General features: G+C 37.2%; 1 protein-coding gene across 2 annotated transcripts in view; it reads right to left on the bottom strand.

Annotated features, from left to right (window-relative positions):
- SESN1 (sestrin 1) overlaps window positions 1-14,926 on the bottom strand; it is a 109,626-nt gene that overhangs the window by 13,112 nt on the left and 81,588 nt on the right. Inside the window, exons 1-3 of one of the 2 annotated variants that reach the window (XM_021693085.1) lie at window positions 8,059-8,269; window positions 1,160-1,225; window positions 172-372 (exon numbers count right to left, since the gene is read on the bottom strand). In XM_021693085.1, the coding sequence (XP_021548760.1) occupies window positions 172-372; window positions 1,160-1,225; window positions 8,059-8,160 (369 nt within the window). In that variant the 5' untranslated portion in view covers window positions 8,161-8,269. Of the gene's footprint in view, window positions 1-171; window positions 373-1,159; window positions 1,226-8,058; window positions 8,270-14,926 lie in introns of those variants that run through there. The other variant, XM_044917252.1, reaches the window with a different exon arrangement.

Raw genomic sequence — 14,926 nt, 5'->3', positions numbered from 1 at the left:
GTTATACTTGAGAGTATACTTACTTAGAAAGAAGAAAATCACATACTACCTAACAGGAATCCAATTAGAAGTCAGAATGTAAGCATTTATCCCTGTGTTTAAAGCATTAACCATCTCTTAAAAAGATTAATAAAGGAGGCAGAAAGAATTTTTCACTTAATGTTTACAAACCATTATTCCAATGTAGTGCCGATAATGTAGGGGTAATGGCCCATCCATTTGCAGTAGATAGTGTTGAGTTTTTAGGAAACTTTCTAGATATTGTGGGTGAAAAACCATCACTAATGTAATGTTATCCAAACGACCCAAAGCAGCAAAAGAATCTGCAAATAAAGTATGCATCTGTGTGTCTTCACTCCCCACTTGGAGAATCTGTATAAAAGAGAGGAAAACCATGGTTACATAAATTGTAAACTGGTGTTAGAAAGCAGTGCATACCTATTTTCCTTAAGTGTCCTCTAGAAGCAGGTTAAATTTGGCTTGAGAGAGGTGTTATAACTCTGAAAATTTAACTCAATGGGTAGCAAGATAGAAGAACAAACAGTCACATATTATGTAGAAGGAGATAAACAACAAAGGTTGAACATTAAAGGCCATCTAGATAGGCTGCTTGCAGACTTGGCCAGAATCCAGAAAAAGCAGCAGATTTAGATTATCAAATTTGCAGAGCTTGCAAACAGACACTAAAGCCCTTCCCCTTTCCTTGTAACACCTACTCTCACTCATTTAAGGAGAACCAAAATTAATATCAAACAATCTTTGAAAACAAAGCATAGGAGCTTTTACATATTTAGAATTAAAGATCCAATCTTGCATTGATACCAGTCTGTGGAGATGGTCAAGACCAAGAAACTCAGCTTATGGGCATACACCTAAACATCTAAATATAAGGAGATGGAGTATCACTGGTCAAAAACAAGTCTTACCATTCCTTGATTAAATATGGGTGTTAGAAAAACATCATGAAATACTAGAAATCAACATGACTATAACAGCTTTCTAATCCCACAGATTCACTGCCAAAGCATGATGATTAACTGTGATCAACTCTGCGTAAAACATGTTGTTGTTCAACAGTTGTTCAGATGCCAAGATGTGGGTCATGAAAGCTTTTCCTTAAAAGCATACGGTTCACTATGTACTTTCACAAACAACATACCTCCTTTTCTGGGATGAATCTGCTTGGTCCGTGTCCTAGTGGTCGAGGAATTCTAATTCCAAGTTCCTAGAAAAGAAAATTACACCATCTTAGGCCTCCAGCAGTAAACAACATGAACTGAGGCTACAGGAATGGGAGGGAAAAACAACCAGTTGAACAGACAGGCTTGTTTTGGTGGTTTGTTTTCATTGCCATATATACATACCAACTCTTCTGTTTGTATCACATAACTGACAAGAGCTTATAATATGACTAAAAACAAAAAAACCTGCTTGACTAAAACCAGAGTTTTACATAAAGTACTTGGCAGAAAGTCTAGAACAGAAAGTTCAGCACATAGCAACCAACCCTGTGGATTGTCAGTGATACAAAATAAGACCAATGTGTTTGTACATCCAAAACTCAACCAACCAAAACATCAATCCCTGTGTATCTTCTCAGGAAATGAAAAATCCCTAACTTCTACCTATATGTCTTAAACTGAAAGGAGTGTAATTATTATTACATCTATAATAACACTTCACAATAAGAGAAGAAATACTATGAAAAATAGAAAGTAGTTACTTAAATCCACAAGAGAAAGTACTGCAGGGCATGTTTTCCCTGTGGCAGAGTAAAACATTCCTAGAGAAACGAATTTTGTGAGTTTGCTTTAATTTTTTTATATACTATAATGTTATCAACTTTGCTTATATTTTTGAGAAGCTCAACTATTTAAGAAATAAAGGTTTTCTGCCCTTTGACATAGCGAATCTAGAATCCTGTACTTGGAATCTACTAAAATCCTGTATTTTATGTGACCGTATAGTGTGGTTAACAAAAACTGATAATCAAGCATTAGGGGCCCATCTTTTCCCCCAATACAGAGTGCTACAGAAACAAAACTAAAATAATACAACTTTTTTCTTTAAGGTTCATGTCTTATCAATTTCTTTCAAAAAAACCAAAAATTTCTTGAGTTTACACATCTAAATATCAACCCTTCCTTATATAATTACATACAAATATTATTTCTACCTTCTACTGCTTCCAAAAGACCTTCAGGATGTTCCTTTCAAAGAAGAAAAAAGGGGGGCGGGGCAGACAGAGATGGATATGTGGCAAAAATTCAAAAAATCTGATCCAAGTGAATGAAAACCTTTTGAGCAGAATGGATTTTTAAAAATTAAGCAGGCAGGACAAAACTGAAGAAAATCTTTATTGGGAGAACTTAAGACTTGGATTCAAAGTAGGCTATACTTGCCAACTAAATTTATGAAATATAGTTCAAATAGACATGTATTGGAAGCCAGTGATGTCTTACTCTGGTTATTCCACACTTAGACTGAACATAGCAATGCTCTAACTCTACCCTTCATTAGAAGAGGCACTCAATTCACTGGTCTAGCCATGTGCATGTCTTGATTTTAATAGCCTATAAAAAAATGCAAGAAAAAACCCCACATTCCTGCTATTCAATACATCATCTTGGCACAAATGCAGGCATTTATATAAAACAATGACTCTATTAGCCTTTCTAACTGCTGAATTTCTGATCCAATTACATAGATGTCAAACAAAATATATTGGGCAAAATATTAAGGTTAAAATCAATATTTATTCCTTCTCATTTCTTCACTATCTTAAATAAAGTGCATTTTAGGAAAACACCCATTTCAAGGGTTTATTATTCATTTTATACCTAAGAGACACTACTATTCTTGAGGCCTTAGTATATAAAAAGGTAGCATTTCAAATGGAGGAGAAATGGATTATTCAACAAATAATCTTGATACAACTAGATAGGCACTCAGAAAAAAGTGAAGTTGCAACCATAAATCATACTTGACTCCACAACAAATCAGAGGTAAGTGTAAAAACAAAAACAAGAAAACATTAGTGTTAGAAGAAAACACTCATGGAATGAAGTTAGGCCTAAGAATGCCATAAAACCCAGACGTTATAAAATAGAAGACTGTTAAGTTTAATGACATAAAAGACTTTCACATGGGACAAATAAACATAAAAAGTCAAAAGCAAACAGAAAACTGCAAAATATATCTGCAACTCCTATATCAAAAGGGCTAAACTTCTTGAATACATGAAGAAAACCAGAAAAAAAAACAAATCAGAAAGAAAACCCCCAATAACCTGATAGAAAAATGAACAAAGGATAAGGACAGTTCAAAGAAAAGGAAATACAAATGGCTGAAAAATGATCAACCTCATAATAAAACTTCAAGTTAACTACACTGAGATACTATTTTCACCTAAAAGATTGCTTAAGATCAAAAGTTTAATAACAGGCTGTGCTAAAGAGGAGGTGGATAAACAGTCATTCATTACTTACACATTTCTGATGGGAGTGTTCTGAAATGTGAGGAAATAAGATCAAGAAATACATAAGTATAAACTACTACAACCTATAGAATAGGGAAATTTGAAATAATGACTGAAATTAAAAAGTCAGAAATCCTTGGAGTCAACAATTTCATCTTAAATGTTAACCCGTACTCACAGAAATGTATGTAAAAAGACAATAACTGCAACATTGTTTCTAATAGTACAAGATATAAAACAACCTAAGTACTCAACAGGACTGTTTCAATGTACTATGACCATAGACTAGAATAGCATGTAGTCCTTACAAAGAATGAAGCAATTCTACATGAGTTGGCTTTAAAAGAATCTAAAAGATACACATTGTGTGTGTGTGTCTGTCGGGGGGGGGGGGGGGGGGGGGGAAGCAAAGTACATAATATGTATGTATTATGTTACTATCTGTAAGGAGAGAAAAAAATTAGCAAGTCCATTTCTAGGACTTTATTTTACAACTACAGCAACATGTGGGTGGCATATACATATTTTTAATAATAAGACTGATAGCACATGGGCCTTAAGACAAAGAGGCCGAATTATATTATTTGGTTTTGTTCCTATACCAAAAAAATATTGAACTATCATAAAAGAATAGCTTTAGAATTCCATGAAACTGGCTATCAAAGTTTCAGAAATGGAGTGTTTTCCTATAGGTATGGCAACGGTCTTTCCCAATGGTCCTATATAATTCTCAAGTCTGTGAAAGTCCACCCCTACAGTCAAATTTAGTGGTTATGTTGGTATTACTGTCTGCCTATTCCTTGCCTTCAATGGGCAAAACCTTCCTTCCTGGTTCCTTTAGAAATATATTCTTTTAGAATGAAAAACTATGTGTTTCAAAGCAGGATGTTAGTCAAAAGCAAACATTCTTTGGAATGGATTATAGACCCATTATGCTAATAACCTCTTAGTGCTAAGGTCCCATTAATTCTTTGATGAGGTACCAGTCTGGCAAGAAAGCTGGAGACAGAAAGTAGAAAAACTGAAGAAAGGAAAGGAATGGAAAAAGTCTCTGACATTTGAGATTTCAATTTCATTATTTTACTTAAGGGTAGTTCCAGGTAAAATAGAATTTTACCCAGCTCACACTTAGACTACCAGGGTCAACTTCTTACCAGGCTGAAGAGGTTGTGAGAGGTATGTGTCATGTAAAAGCAGAAAGGGAAATGGTAGGAAGGAAAAGGAGAGGAAGTGAAAGAAAAGACTGGGGCAAGGGGAGAAGGGAGACAGCCATATACTTAAAAAAAATCAAGTCTTTCCCAAAAAGAGTTGATCAAAACTGATATAATGGGAAACAGTGCTGTTCTAGACTCACATCAATTTATTATCCTATATTTGAAGGCTAGACTCAAAAAGATGTCCTTTGTTCTCCTTAACAGACTAGATACATGAGAGGGATACAAGAAAATGACATGATGAACTCTAAGACTCCATTCCAATTTATCCTAGTCCAGATTCAGGCAGGAAGGAGATCATTTTACAAATTATTTATATTTTTATATATATATCAAATGATATATATTTATATAACATAGTTATAAATATAAAATAATAATTACATATAATGTTTTATAAATATATGTACACAATTTGAAATCAAGTCCCTAGCTCAGTTAGTATTAGTGAGTGGTGGAGGTAGATGCTGAATCTAAGAAATCTGGTTCTAGAGTTGGTGTCTTTAATTACTACTTTTTGGAGCCTCTTTAAAAGTTTTTGATACCTTAAAGGTCCTTTTGGATATCATTGTTGTCATACAATAATATTCTTGGTTTCTAAAAGGTTAAAAGTTTCAATTTTCTGGAAAATTCATTTTTGAAACACTTCTTTTCCTAGTCAACATGATAAAATTACTAACTACCCTATTTTCTAGCAGGTACTGATTTAAAAAAGGCACTGCTGGTCTTTAACAGGGTGATCATAAGCCAAACGAACTGCATTTCATAACTTTCTAAAGGTTACTTCAATTATGCCTTATCTGTAGCTGTTAAAGAAAATGAATTGCAGACTTTGAACAAATTTTGGCCAATCCAGATTCTAAGAGGCAGAACTGCCAACAGCAAAAGGCCTTGTTTAAAAAGTAGATGTAGATGCTAATCACAGCACAAACCTCACAGGTTCTCAGTGAAGGTGTGGCTGGAAAAACTAACATGGGAACTAACAGTTCTCTCCTCTCAACAATCCTCCTAATCAGCATTTTAAAAAAGAGAGCAACAGCCTCTGCCATGACAACACTGCTGCAAATCTCTGAAATAAGATCTATTTCTTCATTAGTGTATAATATTAACACACTCATTTTCAGTATATGAAAATTCTTAGCAAATGTTGACAGTATCACAGAAAGACTATATATGTATTGTATCACTGTATGAATCAGTGTTTGTACACTAGAAGTACTGTTCTAATTTCCAAATGTATTACAGATACATTTATGAATCTATAGCAATATCCTTAAGTGAAAGAATGAATGATTTGCCACAAATGCAAAATAAAAGCATTTCTTGGCCTTTGGTGTCTACCCACTTGCAAAACTAGTTGAAAAATAAATATAATTAGATCATTTGAATGATTTTTCTCACTGCACTTGGGGTACTTCTAAAAAACTGTCTAGATGTTTTATACCAATGACCACAGTACTGATATTTTGATTTTAAAAATTACAAAAGCAGTATGTGCTTTCTGAAACACACTTCAACCAGGCAACAATAAATTGTGTGACATGTGAGAGCTGCCACTCCACTCCCTTCTTCAGGAGAATCACTGCTTATAGATGGGTCCTAGCCTTCTGACATTCAAAAATTTTAAATAGAAATGAAGAGATGCAGAAGGGTTGTAAAAAAAAAAAAAAATCCTGCTATAAAAAAATGTACTGGTGCTTCTTTTAAAATTGTCATTAACTCTACTTGGGAACTTAGAAATATTGAAAGTTCAGGTACCTCATTTTCCAGTATCCAGTCTTCTATGAAATACATTCTAAAAAATAACCCACGGACTTCAAATTACTAGATTTGTAAGGCTGACTTAGCCATATGTGTATTCTATACTTTAGTCAGGAGTTCCATCCCTGAAAAGTGTTTCATTTTAAAGCACTATGGAAGCTTGCTATTTGAAAGAGTCATGTTATTCTTTTGTAAAGTGAAGTTTTCCTATAGCACTACTTCCTAACTTATTTTCTCACATGCTGGATGTGTTAAAAATAAAATACAACTCTACAGCCGCTTCCTAGCTTCCTAAACACAATCCCATAAGCACTGTGCAAGCTAAAATGTATCTCTTTATCTTCCAGTTTACATGGCTATATTTAGAGATTCTAGATCTGGGCCAGAACGAGGATTCTGCACACAAATGCCACCAGAAATAACAGGTCTATTCAAGCACGATGACTGGGGATCGCTTCTACTCAAAATGAGAAAAGATCTGTTATGGCCTGCAAACAGAAACCGTAAATGCTATTTCAACACTTTCACACAGTTTTCTCTCTCTGATAAAGTTTCCAAAGAACAGTTATAACAATTTTTTTTTGGTTGTTGTACTATCTGTAAACAAGTAGGAGCGTATTATGTATCTATGAATGTTAAAAGCTAGAAAAGTTTGTTCTACAACCCTCATAGGAAGGTGTCTTCATTTAAAGTTATATGAATATATGTAGTACATTCACAATGTAGACTCCATCTACAAAAAATATAAATACTAAAACTGAGTCATTTAAGTGGGCAATGCTGCAGAGAAATTACTTCCTATTTAGATTTCTTGAAATAAGGCAACACAGCATTCTGATTTCAATTCAAATTTTAATTACTATTTCTCTACTTTCTCCTTGTCAGCTTTTGAATTAAGAGTCTTTTAAAGGTTCAAATTTTAGTTAGGTTTATTAGTAACTTTCAAATGGGGCCCTATTTACAACCACTTAGGAAAAATACAAAATGTTACGATTAAACAGCTTTCTGAAGGCCATTTCAGACACAAAAGGGATGGTTCATAAACAAGGGTGAACACTGCCTAACGTCATAGAGCTGGCAGAACATACGTATTCCAGGCAACATTATCTTTTAACTGACTCAAATGTATTTTTTTCTTTTTTTAAGTAGGAGGCAAAGGGAGCGGGGGGTCACTGATAATCTGTTTTGACAAGACGCTGAAGGGAAAAAAAATCCACAGGCTGTTCTACCGTCAGACTAGAGCTTTGTTCGGTTCTGACTTGTGGAGACTTGTACAGAAGACAACGTTATTTATGTTTTGGAGACTTCCATTTAAATGACCAAGGCAGCTGTCTCTGCCAGCCTCAGCATTTTCTGTCCAGGGCCGGCTCACGATGGAAATCGTCTCTCCACCCACCACAGGCCGCCCCTTCACCTGTGGGGCGCCGGCCAGCCCGAGACGCCCCCGCCGGGCAGGACGGCCGGCCGGGCGGTTGCTCCAGGAGCACCCTCCCCGAGGAGCGTTCTCCGCAGCTGTTAGGTACGAAGGCGGGGAGGCGTCGCGACCTCAGCGCAGCCCAGGCAGCTCTGCCCGGTACCCGCCCGCCCGGCCCCTCGCCCGGGTACCTCGTCCTGGCCGCGGCCCCCGCCGCACTGCTTGCAGCCCAACAGCTCCGGGACGGCCAGCGAGGCCGTGTACGCCTCGTTCGCTGTGGTGGCCAGGCGCATGTCCGCGCGGGGACCGCTGCGGGCGTGCAGAAGAACGGCGGCGGTGCCGAGAAGGCGAGCGCTGAACCGACCGCCAGGTTCCAGGCTGCAGCGCCTCAGTCAGCGCGGACCGCGGCGATGGTGCGGCGCCGACAAACAAGCCGCGCGGCCCCGCCCCCGCCGTCACTCCGCCCGCACGGCGGCCGCATGCGCCAATGCCGGCCCGCGAGGCCACGGAGTCCCGCCCCCTTGACGCGGTGGGGCGGACGGTGATGGGCGGTGATGGGCGGTGATGGGCGGTCTGAAGCGGCCCAGCGAAAAACAACCTCGAGCGTCCGAGCTCCCCGCAGAAGCTGATTCTTAGGTCGGGAACGGGTTCGTTCGGCTGGCACTATGGCTGGAAGGTGCGGCGCAAGCCCTTAGGCGTCAGTGAAAGGCAAATGTGCCCCTGCCCCCGGCATCAGCAGTCGAGAGCCTGCCCTCCTTCCACCCGCTCGGATTCATTTACCTTGAACGAAAGAGCAACCAACCTCTGTGCTAACCCTGACACCACCAAGAAGAACCAAATTCGCTTTACATTTTATAAACTATTGAAATCCCTCTCGTCCTTTCCCATAATGCCCAAACAACGCTGAATGGGCCCAGAATGTTGGAGCAAGTACGGACTGTGGTCTATATTCAATATAAAATTAGTTTTGGTAAGCTATGTACAAACAATAATATCACTCTTCCTACATGGAAAATAAGCCTTGGTAGCTATCTCTGAATTTCCTTTTTCTTCGCGAGTATATTCGAAGGCTTTAAAATTTCTAATGTTCTCTCATAATTGCCCTGGGTTCTAAAGAAAGAATTTCTCTGAAATCTGATGAAGAACTTCAGAAAATATAGGTTATAAAGGAGCATAAATAACTGACATTGTTGGATCTGGAACGCGAATCTCTCAAGTCCTGTGTTAACACTATTTCCTTACATGGCTTCATTAACTTTTTTAAAAAAATCAACTTCTAAGTAAGATCTCTTTTTGCATGTCTGCTCTTGTGTTTTCAAAAGCTTACATGTTCAGGTTAGGGAAAAAAAGTTGGAACATTCTGACAGAAGGAAACAAGCAGAGTTTAAATCTATAAAAACTGACAGACACAGAACCAGGACTCCTAAATGCAAATAAGTTTCAGTCTTAGAAGTGAGGATACAATGTCTCAGAGAAGAATATGTTACTCTTATAGCTCTTAAAATGTCATATTTTAAAAGCAGGTTAAAATGATTATTTTTTATCTTCTCCAGATAAAAAGATAAATGCTGTATGTTCTCATACACTGCTTTTACAAATTGCTAAAGCATGCAAAAATTTTTTTACTGGTCAAGAAAAGCAATTTTGGGTTAATATTAATAAAAGAAAAGGCTACAGAGGCTTCCAAGCTCTCCCTATGAGCACAGTCACAAAAGCAAACAGTGTAATCAAATGCCCACTCAGTCACAAACAAGCAGCAAAAATCCAGTAAATCATCCAATTTGCAGCAATACCCTCCAAGATAAACTGGTTGTAGATGAATACCTTGGAAACATAAATGGACTTGATATATGATGTTGTGAGCCATACTGCTAGATAATGAAAGAAGTATGTGAAAATGATGACTCTGCTTCTGTAAGAGTAGAGCTGTGATTTTTATTTTCTGTGGGGTTAGTTGTCTACTAGGGCATAACCTTGTTTGTGACATTAAAATTATGTCATTTGCAAAATGGAAAATGCTTAACTTTCTAGTTTTTAATGAGAGGCAAGGGAAATGTATGCATTTAGCTAACCCAAAAATGGTTTAAAATAATTAAATGCAAATCAAAACTGCAAACTATAGTAGGGTTTGATCCTTAGAGCTTGATAAATATTTATTGAAGAAGCATACAGTAAAATTGTATAGGAAACTGCAATTAGGATTACTTTTTTTCCCCAGAAAATTTCAGTTTAATTATTTATTTTGATGCTGCCTTACATAAAACGAAAAATAATTTTAACTCATATTCTAATTCAGTGGTTTACTGAGGACCTTTAAGTCATTAAACGTCAAGATTCCTTTATGGTCTCTATAAAGACTGACTTAAGTTCTTCAAAGAGTACTAATTTCTGCCCTTTACAATAGAGCATTATGGTGAATTAGTTACTTTATTCTCCAACTTAAAAGGGTTGCCTCCAAATAAATCTACAGTAACCAAGAATTCCAACCAATGTATTAACCTGCAAATATCATTGTGTAGATTTCACTTCTGGAAATGTTTTGTTTCAAATCATTCAATAAAAAGTTGGTAATAGATTTCACTTCTTGAGTAGGCCAGATGTCCTGAAGGTGCTTCTAATGAACCCCCAGTGCTAGGCGTGTCATGGCATGCAATAAACACCTGCTAAAAAAATGAAATCCTGAGCACAGAACAGTAATTGGAAAGGACTAGGCTTTTGATATTTATAACAGGTTATCATTATAGGCCAGCAGTTAAATCTGCTACTTAAACATTTCAACATTTTATTTCTTCTATGAAGAATCCTGATTAATCCAAGAAGTAATAGTAATTCTGAAATATTTCCTTTCCTCTAAAAATGTTTTGGTAGACTTACTCAGCAGTATCAAGTGAGGTTTTTGCATGTCATTATCAGTAATGGTCTCAACTCTTAATTTTCTCAAGAACAGAGCTGACATACCTATGTAAAAGCAGAGTGGTGTCAAATGACTTTATCTGAGCTGAGAACTATGATGTATTTGAGAGTCTGGACTTGAAACTGTGGTGTAACACAGGCTTCCTGAAGGAAGAACATCTGAGTTGGGGCTTAGAGGATTAGTGGAGAAGCCTTGACAAGAAAGTCTGGGGGGGAGGGAGGCACCAGAGGGAAGAAGGCTTGAGAGTAGAGACAGAGTTCTAAGCAAAGGAACCAGCATGTGCAAAGGCCCAGAGGCAGGAAAGAGAGTAAGAGTGGCCCAAACAGGGAAGCTGAATAAAGGAAATTTATTTGGTCTGGAAGGGGGGTGGGTATGGACAGTGATAGAGTTCATGTAAAAGATCAACAGTAAGGAGGGACCTTGTTCAAGCTTCATTAAATAATGTAAATTTCATTCTTAAGACTACTGTGGAGTTATTGTAAGTTTTAAATAGTAGAAAAACATCAGATTTACATTTCAGTAAGGTTTAGAAAACTATATTGCAAGGGGCAAACTTGGAGGCAGGGAGATGAGTTAGCAAGGCTGCTGAGGCAATTTCGGCAAGGCAACATTGTGGGTCTGAAGAACAACAGGAATGAAGCCAAAGGGTAGGGATGAAGGTGGATTTTGTCTCTCTAACATAATACATTTCTTGAGAAAGGAAATCATGCCTCATACTCTTGTTTTTGAAATCGAGGAAATAAATCTCAAATTAGCTGCTCTCCTGACCAACTGGCTTTCCTACATCCATTAGACTTTTAAAAATAGTTAATTCATGGAAAAGAATAGATGTATTTTAGTAGAATGAATACTTACCAATCCAAAAGGCCTAATCACACTTTCATGGACCACTTATTAAACCTTAAATTTTCCCATTAACCAAAGGAATTATGTTAAAGTACTACAGATTTGTAGATCTATTCATTAGAATAGGAATTATATTTAATAATTGGTTAGAAAACACACATAGCAGTGGTTTCAGCCATTAAACCAAAGAATGCCGTTAAGAGTGAGCTTAAAACATTCTTGAAAAATGTCCTATTATCATTTAAAACATTTTATGTAGAATGAATGCTGGTTTATAAGATTACTTCTGCTTACTAATTTTGTCAAGATTTTTCTCCTCCAGTTCATATCTTCCTGTTTTTATATATATAGCTTGTCTGCTAAGCACTTTTTTCCTTTCAACATCATGTTTTGAGTACAGTGAGATCCTTTTAGCACTGAACTTTAATTTTACATTGTTCTCTTATTTGTCCTCTACTTTTCTCACTTCTTCAATTTAATTTTTAGAATTTTATCACTTATAAAGGAGCAAGACTGTCGACAGATCTTTGCTCTCATTTTCTCCTTTGGGGTTTCTTCTTTTAGAAATGCAGTTTTAAATCTCTGCATAGGGTTTTAGAAACTCATAGGCCATCACCCATATTTGTAACTAAACAATATTCCAAACAATGTCAGTGGTTTTAAATTAGAAAAACACTTTCCCCAAAGAATAAGCATGTTAAATTGTGGTCAGGTTTTCCAGGCTAATAAGACTAGTAACTTACCAACTTCTATCTATCAGACACTAAAGCAACTGACATATATAAGGAAGATAATTATTTCTATTTCCAAATTTACAAAACAGAAACTTATAAAGTATGGGTAACTTTGTTCAAGATTATAAAAGTAGTGAATTGCCATCAGGGATTAGAACCCAGGTCTGGGGCGCCTGGGTGGCTCAGTTGGTTAAGCGACTGCCTTCAGCTCAGGTCATGATCCTGGAGTCCCTGGATCGAGTCCCGCATCGGGCTCCCTGCTCAGCGGGGGGTCTGCTTCTCCCTCTGATCCCCTTCCCTCTCGTGCTCTCTGTCTCTCATTCTCTCTCTCTCAAATAAATAAATAAAATCTTTAAAAAAAAAAAAAAAGAACCCAGGTCTGTCTGAATCCAGAGCAGCAGAAGTTGGGTTGCTTCTTTTAATGAGTATTTTATAAATTTTGATAACTATGTATTAGTCTTAGTTCTTGATTCTGAGGACAAAAGGGAAGGAAAAAAAATCTATCTCCCTTTCTTACACTCAGGATGAGATCTGGTGGTGGTGGTTTTTTTTTCAAAAGAAAGAAATCATGGAATGAGTGATCTTGGTCTTTGAGAACTTCTCTCCTCTACTTCTCTATCCCTGTCACTCCTCTTAGTGTCTTTTCCCAGGCCTTTGGTAACCTTATGGTACCTAAAGCTCCTCCACTATAGAACTTACCTGAATCTACCTGAAGACTCCACCTGAGTCTACTAAAAGGTACTCATACTACCTACCCCTATTCCTCTTAGAATAACTGGTTAAGTGCTAGGAAGAAAGGCTTCTTAAAACAGTTCACACTGTTTTTTGTATGAGGTACTGATATCTCATACTAATTTATTTATTTAGTCTGACTCAGTAGAATATAAACTTCATAAAATCAGAATGTTTGGTTTTTGTTGTTGTTGTTGTTCATTGCTGTATTTGCAATGCCCAAGTGCCTCACACATAGTAGACCCTCAATAAATATGTACTGAATGAACTCCACAGAGATAATTTCTATTAAAAAAAAAAGCTTAAGTGAAAGCTTAATAATGAATTTCAAGTTCAATATTCAGTTTATGAAAGATTTGGGCCATCTAGACAAACATTTTTGGAGGTTTCAGTCTACTATACAGGCAGGTAGGCTCTGCTTGGGAATCAGCTTGTCCTTGGGTTCAGCTGTGCTAAAGCAACTTGTTTTTCAGAGTCTCTCTCCTTGGGAACCCACAGATACTCCCAAGCTTCTTTGATTTTTCTTTGCTTGCTCTCCTCGCACTACAAAGATAGCTGTATAGGTTCAGGCAATGGTATATATAGCTCACTTGTTAAGTCAGGCAGGTACTTACAAGTCAGACACTGCTCATTGTTTGACAAGATTCATGAACATTCTGTAACCAAGTCTGGCTTTCAACATCTTTAGGCCTAAGGTGAAATGACAGGAAATAAAGTGTCTGTTGAGATCTCAAAATTAAATGGGAGAACTCATTAAAAAATGCTACAATTTTTAGAGGTGACTTACTTTTCAGCATTATTGTTGAGTTAAATAACGATCGGTTTAAGGAATAGGTTGAGGTTCAGGTAAAAGGTGAGTGGTGGGCAACTGAGAGTTAGGACTTTATCACATATGTACTTAGGAGCTACTGAAGTTTTAAAGAAGGAGAAAAAGGAAGTGATACAAACTCAAAAGAAAGTCACCAAAGGTACTAAATATATGACATATTCAAGTAGAAAGTATTTCTCAGACTATGCACATATACTACTGTATTGCATAATTTTTAAAATACTTTTTGAGGAGCTGGATTTCAACTCTAAAAACATATATGAAAAAATATATTATTTTTTATTTTTATTTTATTATTTTTTTAAAGATTTTTATTTATTTATTTGAGAGAGACACAGCGAGAGAGGGAACACAAGCAGGGGGGAGTGGGAGAGGGAGAAGCAGGCTCTCCGCTGAGCAGGGAGCCCAATTGGGGGCTTGATCCCAGGACCCTGGGATCATGACCTGAGCCGAAGGCAGACACTTATCGACTGAGCCACCCAGGTGCGCCTGAAAAAAATATATTTTTTAAATTCTCAAAGTACTTCTGTTTGTGAGCACAAGGCAAGAACTGGTTTTAATATGTACTCTATAATTTTTTTAAGTTCTTTTATTTATTTATTTTTAGTAATCTCTACACCTAATATGGGGCTTGACCTCACAATCCCCAGATCAAGAGTTGGATGCTCTACCGACTGAGCCAGCCAGGCACCCCTAAAATCTTTTAATCAAGTTATTTTCTTATTCATAACTATGCTGACCTCCCTATCCATTCCCACCCCACCACATGATTATTACTACTATGTAGTGAATAGAGATTTACAATATGTTTTTCTTACACAGCTCAAAGAATCCCCACTCAGTTCCTCTATGATAATCTTTAGTTGTAGGTCCTTTAATCCTATAAATTACCTTCTTTCTTTGCCTCCTTCTGAGATCTCTACTTTTCCAAGGGGGGGTGGTGGGGTGGGGATGGATAGGGAGGTCAGCATAGTTATGATTAGGATGTGTGGGTGGGTGTGTGT

This window comes from Neomonachus schauinslandi, chromosome 8 (assembly GCF_002201575.2).
Source record: "Neomonachus schauinslandi chromosome 8, ASM220157v2, whole genome shotgun sequence".
NCBI lineage: Eukaryota > Metazoa > Chordata > Mammalia > Carnivora > Phocidae > Neomonachus > Neomonachus schauinslandi.
Note: the sequence above shows the minus strand (reverse complement) of the source record. Positions and strands in the feature narration are given on the sequence as shown.